This window comes from Oryctolagus cuniculus, chromosome 12 (genome assembly GCF_051225735.1).
Source record: "Oryctolagus cuniculus isolate XC-2025 breed Fujian yellow rabbit chromosome 12, ASM5122573v1, whole genome shotgun sequence".
In the NCBI taxonomy this organism is placed as follows: Eukaryota; Metazoa; Chordata; class Mammalia; order Lagomorpha; family Leporidae; genus Oryctolagus; species Oryctolagus cuniculus.
In genome coordinates this window covers 88,822,806-88,845,492 of record NC_142878.1, presented here as the reverse complement: position 1 = coordinate 88,845,492, position 22,687 = coordinate 88,822,806, and the positions used below count along the sequence as shown (strand labels likewise).

General features: G+C 40.1%; 1 protein-coding gene across 15 annotated transcripts in view; it reads left to right on the top strand.

The window, feature by feature from the left end:
- The window catches only part of DENND4A (DENN domain containing 4A), a 132,046-nt gene that overhangs the window by 63,601 nt on the left and 45,758 nt on the right, over positions 1 to 22,687 (top strand). For all 15 annotated transcript variants that reach the window (XR_016218270.1, XR_016218271.1, XR_016218269.1 and 12 more), the window contains 5 exons: positions 80 to 255; positions 3,102 to 3,202; positions 5,323 to 5,541; positions 6,822 to 6,967; positions 21,741 to 21,874. Coding sequence is in view for 12 of the 15 variants with exons in the window: in XM_008268877.5 (XP_008267099.2) it covers positions 80 to 255; positions 3,102 to 3,202; positions 5,323 to 5,541; positions 6,822 to 6,967; positions 21,741 to 21,874 (776 nt within the window). In the remaining 3 variants the exon portion in view is untranslated. The remainder of the gene's footprint in view (positions 1 to 79; positions 256 to 3,101; positions 3,203 to 5,322; positions 5,542 to 6,821; positions 6,968 to 21,740; positions 21,875 to 22,687) is intronic.

Sequence of the window (22,687 nt, the reverse complement as noted above, 5' to 3'; positions counted from 1 at the left end):
AGACAATTTTGTGTGTGTGCTGATAAATTATGCTGCCATGTCAAAAGCTAAATACTCTCCTACCCTTTGTTTATCCAAGATGATTTTTCCTTTCCACTGGCCATGCCCATATGTGCCTCTCTGCCCACTGGCTTTGGCAGATGTCTTGAGTGCACCATGTCCATTCATAGTAGGGATTGATTCAAGATACTTTGATCTCTATGATCCTCCACCAGATGTCAGTTGTGTTGACCTGGATACCAACACCATTTCTCAGTAAGTACATTTTAGTGATGCAACCTAATAATTTCCAAATACAATGGTAATTGTAATCACTAAGTAGGATTCTTTTGAAATACGTTGTTTTCTTCATCTTTGATGATATCGCTATTTTTGAATTCATGTTTACTATACTTTGATGGAGTAGATGTAAGGCATTAAAGGTTTTATTGGGAAGAAAATATACCTTTAGTCCTCAAGCTTTTTTTAAACTATTATTTTAAAGAATTATTATTTTTATTTATTTAAAAAGCAGAGTTACAGAGAGAGAGAGAGAAAGAGAGAGAGAGAAGTCTTTCATCTGCTGGTTTACTCCCTAGATGGCCACAATGTCTGGGGCTGGGCCAGAATGAAGCCAGGAGTCCAGAGCTTCTTCCAGGTGTTCCACATGGGTGCAGGGGCCCAAGCACTTGGGCCATTTTTCATTGCTTTCCCAGGTGCATTAGCAGGGTGCTATATCATAAGTAAAGCAGCTAGGTCTTGCACCAGCACCCATATGGGTTACTGGCATCACAGGCAGAGGCTTAACTGCTATGCCATAATGCCAGCCCCAGTCCTCAAGCTTTAAAAATTTAGAAACATTATAATTGTAGACTTTCTTATAAATTTAGCAGAAGGTAATTGAGGGTAGAAGTAGAAAATTTATTTCTCTTTGGTCAGATGAATAAGGGTAATAAAATGACAAATTGAATCAAAATATTAGTCCTGGATTAATACTTCAATCTTAGTTTTGTATAAATATATATATATAGAATATAAATGCATTATAGGAAAAGTAATGTTTTAAAATGTTTAAGTAACTCTGAAAATTATACATAAACTCATCACCTTTATATTCTAGAATACAAGGATTTTATAACTATTCTCTTTTTATATTGGAATAATATTTATGTTGTAGCTATTGAAACTATTTTTTTGTTTTCAGAGAAGATTTTTTTTCATTTGTAATTGATGCAAAATTATACATGTTCATGGTTTTAATGTATAATGAAATACATTTAAACTGTATAATGATCAAATCAGGGTAATTAGTATTTCCCTCCTCGAATATTTGTTCAGGGAATTTTTCCTTCCTGATTTATATATTCTTTGCTTTGATCAGTTTTTTATGAGTTAAAGAACCAAAAATGTATGAGTTTTTTACACCCATAAATATTCCTCTTTCATGCTGTCATTTTCCTTCCAAACATATGAGAGGACTAGGCTTGTATACTTAACAACCTTCACCTTTCTTTTATTCAGAAATTCTGGAGCCCCAAATTGAAATTTTTAAGAAAAAAAAATCCTGAGTATGGAATTTTTGGGTTCCTTTTCCTCCTCTTTTAGATATCTATAATACAGAGTTCTGAATATCAAATTTCTGAAGAAAGGAAAGAAATTAATATCTAGCATGTACTAGGCATAAAGATATGTGCATAACCTATCTCATATTAATCTCTGTACATTGTGAGATAGTTTTTAACCCATCTGCCAAGCAAGGAAGCCCAAACTTAGATTTTTAAAGCCATTTATCAAAGAGCACATAGCTTATACTTATTTGATAGCTATAATAGAGGAGATTATAAGATCCTATCCAAAAACAAAGATACCTAACTTTCTAACAGATATCCTTTCTACAGTTATAACAGTCTTGTGGAATGCTCTGCCTTAAACAAGTAATTTAGTAGTATGGATTATTTCTTTTTTTGAAATAAACAAAAATAATCTTTACTTACACTTTTTTTTACTTACCCTAAGAAACTAAATATTTAAGTGCATCAAAATATTTTGATAAACTCTATGGATCATTAGTTTATTGCAAATTTTTATAATGGTTTTTCTTTTTTTTTTTCCGAAGATTTATTTATTTATTTGAAAGGCAGAGTTACAGAGCGGGGCAGAGGAGCAAGAGAGAAGAAGAGATTGATCTTCCATTCTCTGGTTCATTCCTCAAATGACCACAACAGCTGGACCAGGTTAAAACCAGAAGCCGGGAATTTCTTCCAGGTCTTCCATATTGGTGGCAGGAGTCCAAATACTTGGGCCATCTTTCACTGTTTTTCCCAGGCCATTAGCAGGAAGCTGGTTTGGAAGTAAAGTAACCGGGACTTGAACTGGTGCCCATATGGGGTGCTTGCATCACAGGCAGTGGCTTTACCAGCTACACCACAATGCCGGCCCCTATAATGCTTTTTAAAGTATATAAGGAAAATTTCTTGGAATAGCATTTTTCTAATATTCACATGTCTAAACACTCTTAAATGGGCTTTAAGAGTAATAACCACTACATTAAGCTTTGTAATGATTAGCATGATGCCAGTGGACATAGACTTTGCCAAGTGCTAACATAATTATAAGTTTTGAGCTGTGTTTGCAAGGTTTTCCCCTCATATAAATTAGTTTTTAGAGGCCGCATTGTAGCTCAGAGGGTTTAACCACCACTTAAGACACTGGCAACCTATATCAGAGCTCCAGTTTTGAGTTCTGGCTGCTCTACTTCTGATCAGTCTTCCTGCTCATCAGCAGAAGATGGCCTAAGTACTTGGGCCCCTGCCATCCATGTGGAATACCAGGATGGAGTTCCTGGCTCCTGGCTTAGCTCTGGATTTTGTGGCCACTTAGGGAGTGAACCAGCAGATAGACACTATCCCCCCCACCACCACCTTTCAAATAAATTAAAAATAGACAAATCTTTTAAAAAGTTAGCTTTTAAGTATACAGTATCACAATTTACCCCACAGGGTTTTCTCCTGTTAACTAGAATGTTTTGTATGTGTTTCATTTTTTTGTTCATATAATAATAGGTTTCCCTCCCAAAAAAAAGCCCATGTAACAAATATATTATTGTTGTGATTTAATCTCAGAAATGGTGACAAGAAAAATGTGGCATGGAAGATACTTCCAAAGAAGCCTTGTAAAAACTTGATGAACACACTAAATAATTTGCACCAGCAACTGGCAAAATGTAAGTGGATAATTCAGTTAGCAGAGGTGATTTAATCTGGGAAAGGGGATCAGGTTATTTTGCCTTACTTATAAAAGGGTAATGTTTGTTTTATCTAAAGAAAAATATTTATATGCTTTTTAAGGAAAATGAGCGTAAAAGCAAAATTTGTTAGAAACTGAATTGAAGATTTATAAAATATGTACTTCACATTTACCAAATTTTCATATTCTGGTTTAAAGTAATAAAAATTTTTAAAGATATTAAAATAGTTGATTTCTTTAATTTTATCATTACTGACACACCATGCTAAAAAGGGGGGGGGGCTTCTATTTGTATATTTTCTTCAAATAAATGGAATAGAAAATTTTGAAAATCTAAGACAGATGGTTTAAACTACAGTAGAAAATGCTGATGATTTCAGTGGTGGGTAAGAGCTAGATCATATGGTTTTCATCTTCTGTGAAATGCTGAGCTCTTCATACTGAGCTTACTCAAATAGTTTGAATATAGAAATTTGCCAAAAATATTAAGAAATTAATCAAAATGAGAATTTATTCAGATGTAGAATATTTTAGTAAATCTTATGTAAGAGTATTTATTGACAATGATTCAGAATTACCAGTAAGAATAATTAAACTTGTATTTCTTTATCCAGATAAATTTCTTAGGCATTATAACAGCTCATTCAGAATCTATAACTTAATACTTATCTGTGAAATATGGCCTCAGTTCTTGTTTTTATATTAAATGAAATATAGACAGAGGAGGGCCGGTGCCGCGGCTCACTAGGCTAATCCTCTGCCTTGCGGCGCCGGCACACCGGGTTCTAGTCCCAGTCGGGGCGCCGGATTCTGTCCCGGTTGCCCCTCTTCCAATCCAGCTCTCTGCTGTGGCCAGGGAGTGCAGTGGAGGAGGGCCCAAGGACTTGGGCCCTGCACCCCATGGGAGACCAGGATAAGTACCTGGCTCCTGCCTTTGGATCAGCGCGGTGCACCGGCCGCAGCACTCCGGCCGCGGCGGCCATTGGAGGGTGAACCAACGGCAAAGGAAGACCTTTCTCTCTGTCCCTCTCTCTCACTGTCCACTCTGCCTGTCAAAAAAAAATATAAATATATATATATATATATATACACACAGAGGAGGTAGCCCACACCTTTGAGGGTTCAAGATGCTTATGGTATAGTTGGAAATAGACGTGGAAAAAGTCAGTTTTCAGTGTAAAATCAGGGCCAGCGTTGTATTGCAGCAGGATGAACCGCACCAGCATCTCATCTTGGAGTGCCAGTTTGAGTCCCAGCTACTCTGGTTCCAATCCAGCTCCATGCTAAATGGGTCTGGGAAAGCAGCAGCAGATGGTCCAAGTGCTTGGGCCCCTACCACTCATGTGGGTGACCTGGATAGGATTCCAGGCTTGTAGCTTCTGCAGCCATTTGGGGTGTGTTCCAGAAAATGGAAGATATTTATTCTCTTTTTCTCTCTCTCTCTCTCTTTCTTGCTTACTATCACTCTGCTTGTCAAATGAGTAAATAAATCTTTACAGAGTAAATTCTTGTAACAAGTAGATAATTACAAAGGAACTTGTAAGTTTTGAGATATGGGAAAAACATCAAATATAGCAAGATTTTATCTTATGGAACACATCAGTTATGTACCTATTTATTTGTTACCATAGTTGTTTCATAAAAGTACTTGTATTTCTCTTGAATAGCAGAAAAGTTCAGCACCAATTGTAGTGATGTTTAGATACATTAAAATCAATGAACCAGCGCAGTCAACTCTACTGAAGGGCTGAATCTTTTTAAACTATGTTTCAAAAGGGAGGGAGGAAGGGTTATTGCATTTAATCTTGTTTCCAGTTTCTGTGCTGTTTGGTCTTTATTACCATATTTATGTATAGTTGTTTCTGAACATAAACCTTTTTTATGATGGTAGTTAGATAAGCAGGAATAATTTTATGTTTACTATGGAAAGCCTAAAAGAGATAATGGCAAGCTTTACTAAGGTTTACATATTATAAAGTTATGTAAATAAAGGGTTGAGCTAGGTTGAACCCTTTTGAAAATAAAACAAATTTATATTGATATGAACATTAGTTTTGACAGTTTGAAGAAAACAACTAACACTGTGCTTCTTCACAGTGCAGCAGAGACCACGAGATGATGGACTGATGGACTTAGCAATGAATGACTATGATTTTAATTCTGGAAAGAGGTTGCACATGATAGATTTGGAAATTCAAGAGGCATTTTTGTTTTTCATGGCCTCTATTTTAAAAGGCTATAGATCTTACTTAAGGCCAATAACACAAGCCCCATCTGAGACAGCCACAGATGCAACTTCTCTTTTTGCCCTGCAGGGTAAGTGAGAACATGATTTTTATAGCTCTTTTGCTGTTGACCTAACTTTGGGATGATTCCATTGCTATCTGGGTTGGTAGCCCATATATACCAAAATATACACCACCTATTTTTAGCATATATGAAAACTAACTCTATTGGTAATCCATTTCCATAGGACTAGTTGTTTCTCAGGCACATTAGATATAATCCTATTAGCAAAATATTATTATGTAGTACAGAGCCCCTAACTGTATAGCACTGTGTTGGGCCACATGTGTGTTAAGATTTTGATGTTTTCAGCTTTTAAGCAGCGTTGGAAGTACAGAGGTCACCTGAGCTGGTCACCTCCAGGCTTGAGTACCTTCATTTGTTTTGTTTCAGCATGATTCCCAAATATTTTTTGCTTATGCTGTGAAGTCAGAAAGGCTAGGAAGCCCTGGACTATAATTGGTATCATATTATGTATTTATTTTCTTTTGTAATATTTAGCATTTGAAAGAAATTCATTTAATAAGTGTAATTGAGGTTGATTGCCTCCAATCTCTAGGCTTTGGGTATGAAAAATAGACATGGTCACAAAAAAAGAGAGAAATGGCCACTTCTCTCACAGAGCTTATAGACAAGAGGATAAGCAATTATAAAATAGTATCACTGAACAACTTTAGATCACAAAAGGCCTTTCTGAAATAACAGCTGAGCCATGATCCCAAAAATGAGTAGAAATTAGGCAACAGGAATCTCGTGGAGAGTGTTTTATGCAGAGAGAACAGTTTATGCAGAGGACTTGAGCCTGGAAAGAGCTTGAGTTCATGAGCCCAAAAGAAGGCCCAAGTGCAGTATAATTGAGCATAAATGAGGTAGAATGTGAAATCAGGAAATAAACTTTTATGATGTTTTCTGTAAGAAAGACATGAGTTTAAATGAACACAAGAGAAGGGGTCACTGCTTTGAAGAAGCCATATATCTCTCTCTTGCGTGAGAGCAAATGTGTGCATGATATGCAAGGCATCTGGGTAAAAAATAGCAGCTTTAGAAATACTTTGAGATTCACTAGTTATATGTAATCTTCAAGGCAGTGAGAAGACAGTGGAGACATTTTAGATGAGGGCTTGAGAGATCTTTGTGTTCCTTCCCTATTGCTTTGCTATTTCTTTGTCAGGTCACTTTTTCTTTTTCTGTGAAATAGTATGTGTACACAGTGTGTAGATGGGATGATTGATCAGATTCCTCCTTGCTCAAAAATTCTATGAATAAGAATGATGATATATATTCTGACATTGTATATTTGTGTTGAACAGCTTTTTTAAGAAGCCGGGATCGGTCACATCAAAAATTCTACAATATGATGACCAAAACACAAATGTTTATTCGCTTCATTGAGGAATGCTCTTTCGTCAGTGATAAAGATGCAAGCCTGGCATTTTTTGATGATTGTGTAGATAAAGTAAGTAACAGTGTATCTACAGTGCCTTTATTTTTTGTAACTGCTATAAATGTTATGAGTTACAGATTTTACTTATGGATTTTAATGAAATTTAAATTACATCTGTTTTCGTCATTGACCACTTATGATGAAAGTTGTGGTGACCTGCTAGAAATTATAGACCACACCTCTTAGAAGTATCTTGCATGATTTTACTAAATCATGAGCTTTGTATTAGCGGTCAAGTCCCAAACCTTAACCTGTCCACATGTAGACTGGGAATCTTTTCTAAACCTGTGGACCCCAACTTGAGTGTCCTTAATTTTCACCTCTTTGTTTTGTCTGAGGTGGGCTGTCACATGCTCCAACCAGGTATTTCACCTAAATATTTCTACAATTGAGAGTAATTATCAAGGCCAGCGCTGTGGCTCACTTGGTTAATCCTCCGCCTGTGGCGCCAGCATCCCACATGGGCGCCGGGTTCTTGTCCTGGCTGCCCCTCTTCCAGTCCAGCTCTCTGCTGTGGTCCAGGAGGGCAGTGGAGGATGACCTGAGTGCTTGGGCCCCTGCATCTGTGTGGGAGACCAGAAATACGCTCCTGGCTTCAGCCTGGTCTGGCTCGTGGCTTCGGATTGGCACAGCACCGGCTGTGGCAGCCAATGGGGAGTGAACCAACGGAAGGAAGACCTTTCTCTCTCTTACTGTCTGTAACTCTACCTCTCAAATAAAAAAAAAAAAAAAGAGTAATTATCTTAAGGTATTCTGGTATTTTAAATGCATGTTGAAACCATCTCCTTTTCTTTCAGTCTTAATGTCATTAGGTGTTACAAAGCCAGGTGATGAGTATCCATGCTGGAGACAGGAGATGGGGGAATGATGGCCCAGAGTGGGTGAGGAAGGAGCAGCAGCCTAGCTTGGAATGTTGGAACCTAATCCATGAGAGGAAAATATCCCTGCAGATCCATAGTCTGGCATGGAGAATCAGAGGAGAAGCAGAATAGGGTGTCCATGCTGGGAAGCAAAGTGCTATAATGTTTTAGAACCTAAACATGGCCAGCGCCATGGCTCAATAGGCTAATCCTCCACCTGCAGCGCCGGCACACCAGGTTCTAGTCCCGGTTGGGGCGCCGGATTCTGTCCCAGTTGCCCCTCTTCCAGTCCAGCTCTCTGCTATGGCCTGGGAGTGCAGTGGAGGATGGCCCAAGTGCTTGGGCCTTGCACCCGCATGGGAGACCAGGAGAAGCACATGGCTCCTAGCTTCGGATCAGCGCTGTGCACCAGCCGCAGCGGCCATTAGGGGGTGAACCAACGGAAAAGGAAGACCTTTCTGTCTCTCTCACTGTCCAATCTGCCTGTCAAAAAAAAAAAAAAAAGAAAGAAAGAAAGAAAAAGAAAAGAACCTAAACAGATTTAGAAAGATGTCCATACATCATGTGGGTAACATGGATTGTCAGAATCTGGGCAGGGTGAGGAAAGCATCCCCATGGGTTGGGCACAGGGAATGGAGTGTTAGAGTTTAATCTATATGAGGAAGTTGCCAGCAGTGTGGGAGTAAGATTTGGCCTGGAGAGGAATTGTTAAGGGCAAATCAGGGCGCCTCAATAGGCTAATCCTCCGCCTGCGGCACTGGCACACCAGGTTCTAGTCTCGGTTACTCCTCTTCCAGGCCAGCTCTCTGCTGTGACCCGGGAGGGCAGTGGAGGATGGCCCAAGTGCTTGGGCCCTGCACCCGCATGGGAGACCAGGAGGAAGCACTTGGCTCCTGGCTTCAGATCATCGCGGTGCGCTGGCTGCAGCGCGCCTGCCGCGGCGGCCATTGGAGGGGTGAACCAATGGTAAAGGAAGACCTTTCTCTCTGTCTATCTGTCTCTCACTGTCCACTCTGCCTGTCCAAAAAAAAAAAAAAAAAAAGGCAAATCAGGCATAAAAAGTCATCTGCATGAGGGAGGGGTGGTGATGGAAATGGGAGAAGGGTACTTACGGGAAGGATTGATCAGGTAAGTAAGTATACTGAAGATAATAAAATTTCTCCTGTCAGGGAAAAGACTTAAAAATAATGAAGTGGAAAAAAACTAAAATGAACCCTGTAGTGTTGGAATGGAATTGGAGGTTTGCTGTAGTTTTCAGAGATTCATATAGAAATAACTGTGGATGTTAGTTTATATGTCTATGTGTACATACACATGCATTGAGAGGACTTGGGAGCTGCCATATCCCAATAGCAAAGAGTATACCTGATGTGTAGGTTTTTGACTTCTAAATACCATTCTCTACCAAAAGGAATCAGGGCTCCTTAGAAAAATGATTGGTTCCAGGTCTAGGGCAAGGAAAGTACAAGACAAATCCTAAAGTATTGTGTGGTAGAAAACAAGGACTTGCTCCAAGAATAATGAGAGACATGTTAAAACACACATAGACAAGCCAGTTTGAAGGGATTTTTCACTGGCAAATCTGGGATATTTGAGTGTCAAGTATCAGTAGTAGATTACTCTGTTGAATAAAATAGGAAACCATAACCACACAGTCAGTTAGCTGAAAGTGTGATGAGTATCAGAATCTTATAGTTTCAAGGTACCTCTCCCCAAAATACATGTTAATGACAAAAGTGGGAAAGGATAATTTTATAAATAGAAAGCTGGAAATGAGACTGTAACATCAATTCTGTAATATTTCTGTGAAAGATGTATAACCTATGTAATCTCAAGGAAATATCATACAGACAAAATTAAGGTATATTCTACAAAATATCTGTTCTGTAACTCATGAAGTGTCAAAATAAAGGAAAAATTGAGAAACTAAAGTAGAAGTAAAGGCACTTGACAGTTTAAAACAGAATTCTTTTGGCATGACATTGTTAGGATAATATTCAGTGTGATGTGAGAATTAAGTAGTAATATATTTACTCCAGTTTCCAGTTGTAGTTACATAGGGAATGTCCTTTTTTGTATGAAGTATCTACATACTCAATTATTTATGGGGGATGGGTTATGGGATGTAGACATCTTATGCTCAAAAATTAAGGGAAAAGAAGTTACTTACACTGTACTCTTAACTCTTCTATAAATTTGTGATTATGTAAATACATTTTACTACTGTAGTATCCATGATCGTATAATGCCCATGATAAGAGAAAAAAAAGAAGAAAGCAAAGCTGTGTCAAGCTAAGTGATTCATAAAGGACCAAATTAGAGGGCAGTTTTTTGCTAATAGCATGCTTTAGCCAATGAATTTGTGAATCCACTTGGGAATGCTGAATTAGTTGTAGGAATCCGATCAATAGTTTAGAAAAGTCTTATATTGTTCCCCTTTGTTTTTTACCTATCTTAGGCATCTTGCTCATGGGTTTGTGTTTCAGCTAGGAACTCGTATAGTTGGCTCACATAGTTAAACACTTAAAAGACATCTAGACTTGTAATTTTGCCAGGCACCTAGGGCATCATGTCCAAAAGAGAGTATCTTAGTACTGATAATTAATACATAATGTTCTCTAGGATTTTCTGCTGTTTTTGTGATGGGAATAAATGCAGATGATTGAAATAATTACTTAAAGAATATGAAGTCTGAGAATTCTCAAAAAGGAAATTTCTATTAATTGTATAATCATTGCTTCTAGGTAGACTATGTTTAACATGTTACTTACCTATTTGAAGTCTAGATCCATAGGATGGTTGTTTAGCATTGTGGTTAGTGCTGCTTGGGACACCTGCTTCCCATGATGTAGTGCCTAGGTTTAAGTCCTAGCTCTGCTCCCGACTCCAGCTTCTTGTAACATGCACCCTGGGAAGCAGCAGGAAAGGGCTCAACTACTTGGGTCCTTGACACCCACGTGAGAGATAGGATTGAGTTCCCAGCTCCTGGCTTTGGCATAGCCCAACTCTGGCAGTTGAGAGATCTCTTTGTCTCTTTCTGCCTTTCAAAAAAACTAGGGGAAAGTCTAGATCCAACAAAACATATGTAATGGGTTAACATTGTATTTATAGATTTTAATGACTAGTCAGAATATCAAAACTGAAAAATAATACTAAAATATTTGTGTATATTATAGTTGAAAGAACTCTTCTATTATAAAAAATAAATTGTCATAAGATCCAAGATATCTCTTACAACTTTATAAGTAGTTGGAGCAGAAATGAACTGTGTCCTTAGTGTTACTAAGCAGAACTCCCTGAAATATACAGTGCATTACCATCTTTCAAATACTTAAAAACATTTTTATTTGAAAGGCAGAGAGACAGTCAGAGACACAGAGATCTTCCATGCTCTGCCTCATGTCCCAGAAGCCCACAACAGCCAGGGCTGGATCAGGCCTAAGCTAGGAGCCTAGAACTCAGTCCAGGTTCCCATGTGGGTGGCAAGTAGGAACCCAAGTATTTGAGCCATGGACCTGCTGCCTTCTAGGGTGCACATTTGTAAGAAGCTGTATAAGGAGCAGAGCCAGGATTTGAGCCCAGGCTCTCCGAGTTGAGGTGTGGGGTCCAGGTAGTTTTTAACCACTGCACCAAATGATCAACCCAAGCTTGATTTTTTTAAGTGAATAAATCTTAACATCTCTCAGATTAGCTATGGAAAGTAAATATTATAGATGTGTTAACTGCCTAAGACAATCCATGACTAAGATAGAACAGAAATTAGATATGTTATTGTTTTGATTTTAGCATATCCAAACAGAAAATAATTGACTGAAAAAGCTGAAGTGGTTAATGCTGAAGAGAGAAACAATGTACGAAAGTTATTTGAGTTTTACTTATGACTAATTTAAGAACCATGTGTTCTTACTCTTCATGTGATTGTATTTTAAATCCTTGCAATCTGTTCCTGGAGAATTGTACTTAAGTAAGGGCAATTTTGTGTAACAAATAGTCTGGTAAAATTCTTTCTTGGTTTTTCAAACATCCTCTGCAGTTTTTTCTGAGTATATTAATGTCTTCTGGAGAAATATAAAGAGAATATGAAAATTATTTTAATTTTATCCTACTGTGGGTGTTGGATTTCTTTTTCTGTCAATAGTTACAGATATCACTGTGCCTTTCTAAAGACACCTAAATGTAGGATTTAGTGCATGGCAGTTTTTATGTCAAAATGAGATTTTATTAATATACAAGTAAAGAGAAATCTCTTACCAAAGTGTTGAATCTACAAGGCAAAATTTTAATATTTAAATAGACTTGCCATTATTGAGGACTGAAGCAGTTGTCCTGGACCCCAGGGTTTTTTCACATGAACGAATGGCTGGACAGAGGGAACTTGACATAGGCCTAAATAGGGAAAAGCTGTCAGAAAAGAGGAAGAAACTATTAAATAAGTAAATGAAGGCAGTAGAACACCTGGCACCCAAGGACAAAACCAGTCCTCTTACAGTGTTCATTGAAACGGTGGTTTCCACACCTCTACCCAGGGACCTTGGATGATTGTTTTAACCTTTTTTGTTCTGGCCCGTTCCTTATATCTCATTATTGTATCCTTATTAATTAAATTTATTCCATTTCTTCTACATAAAAATGTCTGACTATAAAGCATCTTATTTGGTCTTGAGCACCATATCCTACAGAGATGCCTATGATTTTAAATTATCATTAACATGTTTATTTAATTTGAGAGGCAGAGAGAGATAGCAAAATTGATAGAGTCCCCATTAGCTGCTTCACTCTCCAGATACCCACAACAGGAGAAACTGAGAGCTGGGAACTCAGTGTAGGTCTTCTTTTGGGTGGCAGCAGGAACTCAATCACATGAGCCATTGCCTCAGCCTCCCAGAGTCCACATTGCAGAAAGCTGGAGGCCCACGCCATGGCTCAATAGGCTAATCCTCTGCCTGCGGCACCTGCACACCAGGTTCTAGTCCCGGTCAGGGCACCAGATTCTGTCCCGGTTGCTCATCTTCCAGTCCAGCTCTCTGCTGTGGCCAGGGAGTGCAGTGGAGGATGGCTCATGTGCTTGGCCCATGCACCCACATGGGAGACCAGGAGGAAGCACCTGGCTCCTGGATTCAGATCAGCGCAGTGCACCGGCCACAGTGGCCATTGAGGGGTGAACCAACAGAAAAGGAAGACCTTTCTCTCTGTCTCTCTCTCTCACTGTCTAACTCTGCCTGTCAAAAAAAAAAAAAAGCTGGGGTCAGGAACCAACAACCCAGGCATTCTGATGAGGGACACCAGCATCCTAACAGTGTGTATAAATCTCTAGACCAAAGACCCAACCCAATGACATGTTTACAATGATGCTTTTAAAAAGTATTTTTAGGTTTTCTAATAATGACTAAATATTACTCTGTTTTTATTCAAAGTTTACTTTTCTAATACTTTTATTTTAAGAATAAATTTTGGCCAGCGCTGCGGCTCAATAGGCTAATCCTCCACCTAGCAGCGCCGGCACACGAGGTTCTAGTCCCGGTTGGGGCGCTGGATTCTGTCCCGGTTGCCCCTCTTCCAGGCCAGCTCTCTGCTGTGGCCCGGGAAGGCAGTGGAAGATGGCCCAAGTGCTTGGGCCCTGCACGCCATGGGAGACCAGGAGAAGCACCTGGCTGCTGGCTTCGGATCAGCGCTGTCCACCGGCCGCAGCGCACCAGCCATGGCGGCCATTGGAGGGTGAACCAACGGTAAATTTTTAGGACTGGCATTGTGGTGTAGTGGGTAAAAGCCATGGCCTGTAACACCAATATCTCATATGGGCATCGGTTTGAGTCCCTGCTACTCTGCTTCTGATCCTGCTCCTGCTAATGCACCTGGGAAAGCAGCAGAGGATGTGGGCTACTGCACCCATGTGGGGGACCCAGAAGAAGCTCCTGCTTCCCGGCTTCAGCCTAGCCCAACCTGGTTATTCCAGCCATTTGGGGAGTGACCTATTGGATGGAAGATCTCTCTCTCTGTCTCTCATTCTCTATCTCTGTAACTGCCTTTCTAATAAATAATTTTTTTAATTTTCATTTTTACCACAGTGGAACATGACATAGTTTAAAAAGATAAATGATTTTACAAGACCATGTTTTGTTCTTCCCATCATTTCTACTCTCCAGAGGCAACCACTTTCTCTTTCAGCTGCTTTTGATTTACCTTAAGATTTCAAAATAATGATATTTTATTACTGTTTATTATCATGCATATTATCTATTAATGTCTTATTGGCTACCATCAAAATTCTCCCAAGACAGTTAGGAGTGTAAGTCAAATAATTGTTCATTCTTAATATTATCATCACTTCTATACAATAATAATTTATTTTCTTAATTTCTTTTATTTTTTTTAAGATTTATTTATCTATTTGAAAGTCAGTTACAGAGAGAAAGGCAGAGACAGAAAGAGAGAGATCTTCCACCTGTTTCCATCACTTCCCAAATGGCTGCAATGGCCAGGGCCAGACCAGGCTAAAGCCAAGAGCTCCTTTCTGGTCTTCCACGTGGATGCAGGGGCCTAAACACTTGAGACATCTTCTGCTGCTTTCCCAGGCACATTAGCAGAGAGCTGGATTGGAATCGGAACAGCTGGGACTTGAACCAGCACCTGTATGGGATGCTGGTGCTGCAGATGGTGGATTAACTCGATAACACCACAATGCTGGCCACAATCATAATTTATTATATTTAAATTTTCTTTCATATGTTATTTTTTCTCTTGAAGTTAATAACTGCTAAATGTTTTTGTCTGCTGTTAATTCATCCCCAAACTCTTGTGCAGAAGTGAAAAATCTCAAATTTTCCAACATACTGGGTGATTTTTAAAAAAAAAATTTTTAAAGATTTATATATTTATTTGAACGTCAGAGTTACACAGAGAGAGGAGAGGCAGAGAGAGAGAGAGGTCTTCCATCCACTGGTTCACTCCCCAATTGGCCACAACGGCTGGAGCTGTTCCGATTCAAAGCCAGGAGCCAGGAGCTTCTTCCAAATCTCCCACGTGGGTGCAGGGATCCAAGGACTTGGGCCATCTTCTGCTTTCCTAGGCCATAGCAGAGAGCTGGATTGGAAGAGGAGCATCTGGGTCTCAAACTAGCGCCCATATGGGATGACGGTGCTTCAGGCCAGGACGTTAACCCACTGCGCCACAGAGCCCCTATTTAATTTTTTTTTTAAATTCTTGCTGGCATGTCCCATCTTTTTGTTCTAATATGAACTCGTTCCTTTCTAGTATGTTACATATGATTTTCCTCCACCATCATTTTCAGAATTATATTGACCTCTTCCTCAAGTTGGGTGTCCTTATTTCTCGCTTCAGTAAATTTCTTAGTTATTTCCTTATCATGGAAAAGCACATCTACCAATAGCTTGTGAAAAACAGTACATGGGAAGTATGTTTTTTGATATCCTGCTTGTCTGAAAATTTGCTTATCTCTTTTTTTACTAGGTTGCTAATTTGTTTGGATTAAAATTATAAAGGCATTGTCTTCCAGTATTATTGTTGAAAAGTCTAATGCCATCTTGATTTCTAATCTTTTGTGTTTAATCTCTTCTTCTTGGAAGCTTTTTTTTAATAAGATTTATTTATTTATTTATTTGAAAGTTTTATTGAAAGAGTTACACAGAGAGAAGGAGAGGCAAAGAGAGAGAATTCTTTCATTCACTGGTTCATTCCCCAGTTGGCCGCAACGGCTAGAGCTGTGCCAATCTGAAGCCAGGAGCTACGAGCTTCTTCCAGGTCTCCCACGAGGGTGCAGGAGCCCAAGGACTTGAGGCATCCTCTACTGGCTTGCCAGGCCATAGCAGAAAGCTGGATTGGAAGTGGAGCAGCTGGGACTTGAACCGGCGCCCATATGGGATGCCGGCACTGCAGGTGGCAGCTTTACCCGCTAAGCCACAGTGCAGGCCCCTCCCCTCTGGAAGCTTTTTTTTTTTTTTTAACTTTTATTTAATGAATATAAATTTCCAAAGTACGACTTATGGATTACAATGGCTTCCCCCCCATACCGTCTCTCCCACCCGCAACCCTCCCCTTTCCCACTCCCTCTCCCCTTCCATTCACATCAAGATTCATTTTCGATTATCTTAATATACAGAAGATCAGCTTAGTATACATTAAGTAAGGATTTCAACAGTTTGCTCCCACACAGAAACATAAAGTGAAAAATAATAGATGATTTTTTTTAAATGATGATGAAATCAGATCAGACCTATTGTCATGTTTAATCCCAGTGAGAGTCAAGTTGGGAATTGATAATTTCTTTTTTTTTTTTTTTTTTACAGAAGATCAGTTTAGTATGCATTAAGTAAAGATTTCAACAGTTTGCACCCCCATAGAAACACAAAGTGAAATATATTGTTTGAGTACTCGTTATAGCATTAAATCTCAATGCACAGCACATTAAGGACAGAGATCCTACATGAGGAGTAAGTGCACAGTGACTCCTGTTGTTGACTTTACCAATTGACACTCCTGTCTATGGCATCAGTAATCTCCCTATGCTCCAGTCATGAGTTTCCAAGGCTATGGAAGCCCTCTGAGTTCTCCGATTCTTATCTTGTTTAGACAAGGTCATAGTCAAAGTGGAGGTTCTCTCCTCCCTTCAGAGAAAGGTACCTCCTTCTTTGAAGACCTGTTCTTTCCACTGGGATCTCACTCACAGAGATATTTTGGCAGAGTGTCTTGGCTTTCCATGCCTGAAATACTCTCATGGGCTTTTCAGCCAGATCCGAATGCCTTTAGGGCTGATTCTGAGGCCAGAGTGCTATTTAGGACATCTGCCATTCTATGAGTCTGCTGAGTATCTCACTTCCCATGTTGGATCACTCTCCCCTTTATTTATTCTATCGGTTAGTGTTAGCAGGTACTAGACTTGTTTATGTGCTCCCTTTGACTCTTAGTCCTTTCATTATGATCAATTGTGAACTGAAATTGATCACTTGGAATAGTGAGATGGCATTGGTACATGCCACCTTGATGGGATTGAATTGGAATCCCCTGGTATGTTTCTAACTCTACCATTTGGGGCAAGTCAGCTTGAGCATGTCCCAAATTATATATCTCTTCCCTCTCTTATTCCCACTCTTATGTTTAACAGGGATCACATTTCAGTTAATTTTCAACACTTAAGAATAACTGTGTATTAATTACAGAATTAAACCAGTCATATTAAGTAGAACAGACAAAAAAACTACTAAGAGGGATAATGTATTAAGTTGTTCATTAACAGTCAGGGCTATGCTGATCAAGTCACCATTTCACTTCAACAGGTTTCCTTTTTGGTGTTCAGTCAGTTGTCACCGATCAGGGAGAACATATGGTATTTGTCCCTTTGGGACTGGCTTATTTCACTCAGCATGATGTGTTCCAGATTCCTCCATTGTGTTGCAAATGACTGGATTTCGTTGTTTCTTACTGCTGTATAGTATTCTAAAGAGTACATATCCCATAATTTCTTTATCCAGTCTACCGTTGATGGGCATTTAGGTTGGTTCCAGGTCTTAGCTATTGTGAATTGAGCTGCAATAAACATTAGGGTGCAGACCGCTTTTTTGTTTGCCAATTTAAATTCCTTTGGGTAAATCCCAAGGAGTGGGATGGCTGGGTCGAACGGTAGGGTTATCTTCAGGTTTCTGAGGAATTTCCAGACAGGCAGAGTTAGACAGTGAGAGAGAGAGAGAGAGAAAGGTCTTCCTTCTCCGTTGGTTCACCCCCAAGTGGCTGCTTCGGCTGGTGTGTTGTGGCCAGCGCTTTGCACCGATCCAAAGCCAGAAGCCAGGTGCTTCCTCCTGGTCTCCCATGCAGGTGCAGGGCCCAAGCTCTTGGGCCATCCTCCACTGTACTCCCAGGCCACAGCAGAGAGCTGGACTGGAAGAGGAGCAACCAGGATAGAATCCTGCACCCCAACCAGGACTAGAACCCAGTGTGCTGGCGCTGCAGGCAGAGGATTAGCCTAGTGAGCCATGGCACCGGCCATCTGGAAGCTTTTAAGATCCCTGATGTTTTGAAATTTCAGAAGATATGCCTCATGGGGACCTTTTTTATTTATTTTTTTATTTTTTATTTTTTATTTTTTTGGTCTTCATTGAGTTGGATATGTATAGGCTCTTTTAATCTGTGAATTCATTTCCTTTTCTTGAATGTTTTCCTTGTTTAATTTCTTTCCTCTGTTTTCTTTTCCTGAAATATATGTTATTTGGATATTGGACCTCCTGGCCTGATCTTTATTTTCATATCATTTTTCATCCTATTTTGTTTCACTTCTTAAACTCTAATTGTATATTTTTGTTTCTGTTATTATATTTGTAATTTCCATAAGTTTTTCTTTATTCTCTGAATGCTTCTCTTTAGTAGCATCTTTTTTTTTTTGGACAGGCAGAGTGGACAGTGAGAGAGAGAGAGAGAGAGAAAGGTCTTCCTTTGCCGTTGGTTCATCCTCCAATGGCCGCCGCGGTCCGCGCGCTGCAGCCAGCGCACCGCGCTGATCTGATGGCAGGAGCCAGGTACTTATCCTGGTCTCCCATGGGGTGCAGGGCAGAGAGCTGGCCTGGAAGAGGGGCAACCGGGACAGACTCCGGTGCCCCGACCGGGACTAGAACCCTGTGTGCCGGCGCCACAAGGCGGAGGATTAGCCTAGTGAGCCGCGGCGCCGGCCTTTAGTAGCATCTTATTAATATTTCCTGGCAGTAGACTCATTCATCTACTTTCTTTTTTTTTATTTATTTTTTTATTTTTGGACAGACAGAGTGGACAGTGAGAGAGAGACAGAGAGAAAGGTCTTCCTTTTGCCGTTGGTTCACACTCCAATGGCCGCCATGGCTGGAGCGCTGTGGCCAGCGCAGCGCACTGATCCAAAGGCAGGAGCCAGGTGCTTCTCCTGGTCTCCCATGGAGTGCAGGGCCCAAGCACTTGGGCCATCCTCCACTGCACTCCCAGGCCATAACAGAGAGCTGGCCTGGAAGAGGAGCAACCAGGACAGAATCTGGCGCCCCAACGGGGACTAGAACCCCGTGTGCCAGCGCCGCTAGGCGGGGGATTAGCCTGTTGAGCCGCAGTGCCGGCCATCATTCATCTACTTTCAAGAATTCTCCCTGTATTGTCTCCGCTTCTTCCGAGTACCTCTTTGTATTTATTTATTTTGCTCATTCAGGTTATTATATTGTTTTTCTGTGTCTTTGGTTAGTATCAATTTCAAGAGTGAGGCACAAACAGCTCACTGGAGTTCTTTCTGGGAGAATGGCTTATGATCATCATAAAAGAGTTAGCTATTTCCTTTTTTTCTAATTTATTTATTTTATTTATTTGAAAGGCAGAGGGATGAGAGAGAATGGAAAAGGAAATTTTCCATCTACTGGTTCACTTCCCAAAGATCTCTACCTCTCTCCGTAACTCTTTCAAATAAATAAAATAAATATTTTTAAAATTTCTTTTAATTTCCTTTTGTTTCTTGTGTGGTGGGGAGGGGACAGAGATTTAGCCAGTGGTTCCCTCCCCAATATGCCTGGACCAGACTGAAGCCACGAGCTAGGAACTCACATGGATGACAGGGACCCAAGTCCTTGAGCCATCACGGCTCCCTCCCAGGATGCATATTAGAAGGTAGCAGAGCTGGCACTTGAATCCCGTCCTCCAATATAGGATGAAGTGTTCCAAGCAGCATCTTAACCACTGTACCAAATACCCACCCTCATTTTTTTAAAGATTTATTTATTTGGAAGTCAGAGTTACCCAGAGAGAGAAGGAAAGGCAAAGAAAGAAGGTCTTCTATCCGTTTGTTCACTCCTAATTGACCGCAAAGGCTGGAGCTGCGCCGATACAAAGCCAGGTGCAGGGGCCCAAAGATCTAGGCCATCTCCCACAGCTTTCTCAGGCCATAGTAGAGAGCTGGATTGAAAGTGGAGCAGCTGGGACTTCAGCTGGCAGCCATATGGATGCCAACACTGCAGGCTATGTCTTTACCCACTATGCCACAGTGCCGACCCCAACCCATCCTCATTTTTTTTTTTTTTTTTTTTTTTGACCGGCAGTTAGACAGTGAAAGAGAGACAGAGAGAAAGGTCTTCCTTTTCTGTTGGTTAACCCTCCACCCCCAAATGGCTGCTACGGCCAGTGCACTGTGCCAATCCGAAGCCAGGAGCCAGGTGCTTCTCCTGGTCTCCCATGCAGGTGCAGGGCCCAAGCACCTGGGCCATCCTCCACTGCCTTCCTGGGCCACAGCAGAGAGCTGGACTGGAAGAGGAACAACTGGGACAGAATCCAGTGCCCCGACTGGGACTAGAATCTGGGGTGCTGCCACTGCAGGTGGAGAATTAGCCTAGTGAGCCGCGGCGCCGGTCTATCCTTTTTTTTTTTTTTTTCCAAAAATTATTTACCTGAGGGTCAGAGACATGAGAGAGAGAGACATGAGAGAGAGAGAGAGAGAGAGAGAGAATGCTCCCGTCTATTGTTCACTTCCCAAATGTCCACATGTTCCTAGTAACTCAATCCAGACCTCCCAACAGATAGTGGGCATCCTAACCAGTGTCTTAACTGCCAGCCAACACTTGTCCCATCCAATTTATTCTTTAAAAAAAAAAAAAAGATTTATTTACTTATTTGACAGAGTTAGCATGGAGAGAGAAGGAGAAGCAGAGTGAGAGAGAGATCTTCCATCTGCTGGTTCACTCCTCATTTGGCTGCAGCAGCCAGAGCTGCACCGATCCGAAGCCAGGAGCCAGGAGCTTCTTTTGGATCTCCCATGTGGGTACAGGGGCCCAAGGACTTGGGCCATCTTCCACTGCATTCCCAGGCTATAGCAAAAAGCTGGATTGGAAGTGGAACAGCTGGGACTTGAACTGGCGCCCATATGGGATGCCGGCACTGCAGATAGCGACTTTACCTGCTACGCCACAGCACCAGCCCCCAATTTATTCTTATTTTTAAAAAATGAGGATGGGCACTTGGCTAATCATCTGCCTGCGGCGCCGGCACCCCAGGTTCTAGTACCGGTTGCTCCTCTTCCAGTCCAGCTCTCTGCTGTGGCCCGGGAAAGCAGTGGAGGATGGCCCAAGTGCTTGGGCCCTGCACCCACATGGGAGACCAAGAGGAAGCACTTGGCTCCTGGCTTTGGATCGGCGCAGCACGCCGGCCGTAGCAGCCATTTGAGGGGTGAACCAACGGAAGGAAGACCTTTCTCTCTGTCTCTCTCATTGTCTAACTCTGCCTGTCAAAAAATAAATAAATAAATAAATAAAATATACTGGTTAATGTAAATAGCCTTCAACAGAATTGAAGTAATAAGTAGTTGGTCTAAAAACAATATGTTGTGCCTTGTTGAAATTTTTATTTAAAATTTCAATGGGAAAGTAACAATATAAAGAAGAAAATTAGCTAAATTGCTGATAACACCATTATTTAAAACAAACCTCTTGATAATGGAGCTATGTGTGTGAGGAAAAAAGAGAACACAAATGTACCTATATAATACACATAAGTGCTTTAAAAAATTAAGCATATATGTGATACAGTGGCCTTATTTTTATTTTTGTTTTATCTTTATTTTGTGAATGTTTTCTGTTGTTCTTAAATAAAAATGTTTAAACATGCCCTAATGTTTCCCAGTTTGCTGTAAAATAATGGATACACCAATAAAAACACTTTAGGGGCTGGTGTTGTGGCACAGTGGGTTAGTGTATGGCCTTATTTTCCACTTTCTTTGCTCAGAAGATAGTAGTACACTATACATAATAATTTTTACCTTGTTATTTTCATGTAATTATCTTGGAGTTCTTTCTATAGTGACGCATAGAGAACTTACTTTTTGTTTCATTAAATAACTCTTCAGTATGTGTGCACATCAGTGCCGTAGATAAACACTTGGCTAAGCAGTGTGGTTTTTATAATGTGTGTTTTTTAAACTCCTTCAGGTAGATATGGACAAGAGTGGTGAAGTACGACTTATAGAACTGGATGAATCTTTCAAAAGTGAACATACTGTTTTTGTAACACCACCTGAGATCCCCTGTCTACCCAATGGTGAAGAACCTCCTTTACAGTACAGGTATTCAAGAACCAGAATGTTTGAGATTGAAAATGAGAAGCGATCCATCTTCTGTGATGTAGCTTTCTAAGGAGTGTGGTATTTTCAAAAACTCAAACTTTAAAGATTCATAATTTTTAGGTGGCAGGCAAGCTTATCCCACATCCTGAATTTAGTTTTGAGGTATAAACAGAAAAAAATATATAAATGTATAATGTAGAAGGGAAGCTCTCTATGTCTGCATGAGGATCCTCATAAATATTGATTAAATTCAGTTAGGTTTCCCCCACCCAAATATATAGCACATTTATTAAAGAATTTTGATTTCTCATGAAAGCTGGCTTTCCCATTTTTACTCCCATTTTTCATCCCATATAGTCAATATTTGTGCCCTTTTATTACTTTGGGGACAACCATTTCTTCTATGAGTTTTTATTTTAAGTCATAGAAATTCAGAAATACTGTAATTTCTCATTGTTAATATAGAAATTTCAGTCAGATACTTCTAAGTGCTTGGTATATAGATTTGAATTATATTTTGTCCTTGCTTTCAAGTCTAGAAAAGAAGCAAAGTCCTGAGCACAGTCAAGTAGAGTATGATAGGAGCAGATTTATTACTTAGTTTCTAATACTATATACATTTCTTTTTAGATTTTAAACGACTTCTTATTATTCAATAATTTTTTATTTAAAGATTCTGAAACACTTCCCGCTGATAATTTATTGAGTTACAGTTTGTTATTTTTATTGACAAAGAATTTTTCAGAATATCTTCATTGGATTAAGTTCTTCATTTTACAGATGAGAACTGGTGTGATAGGTGCTGTAAATGTT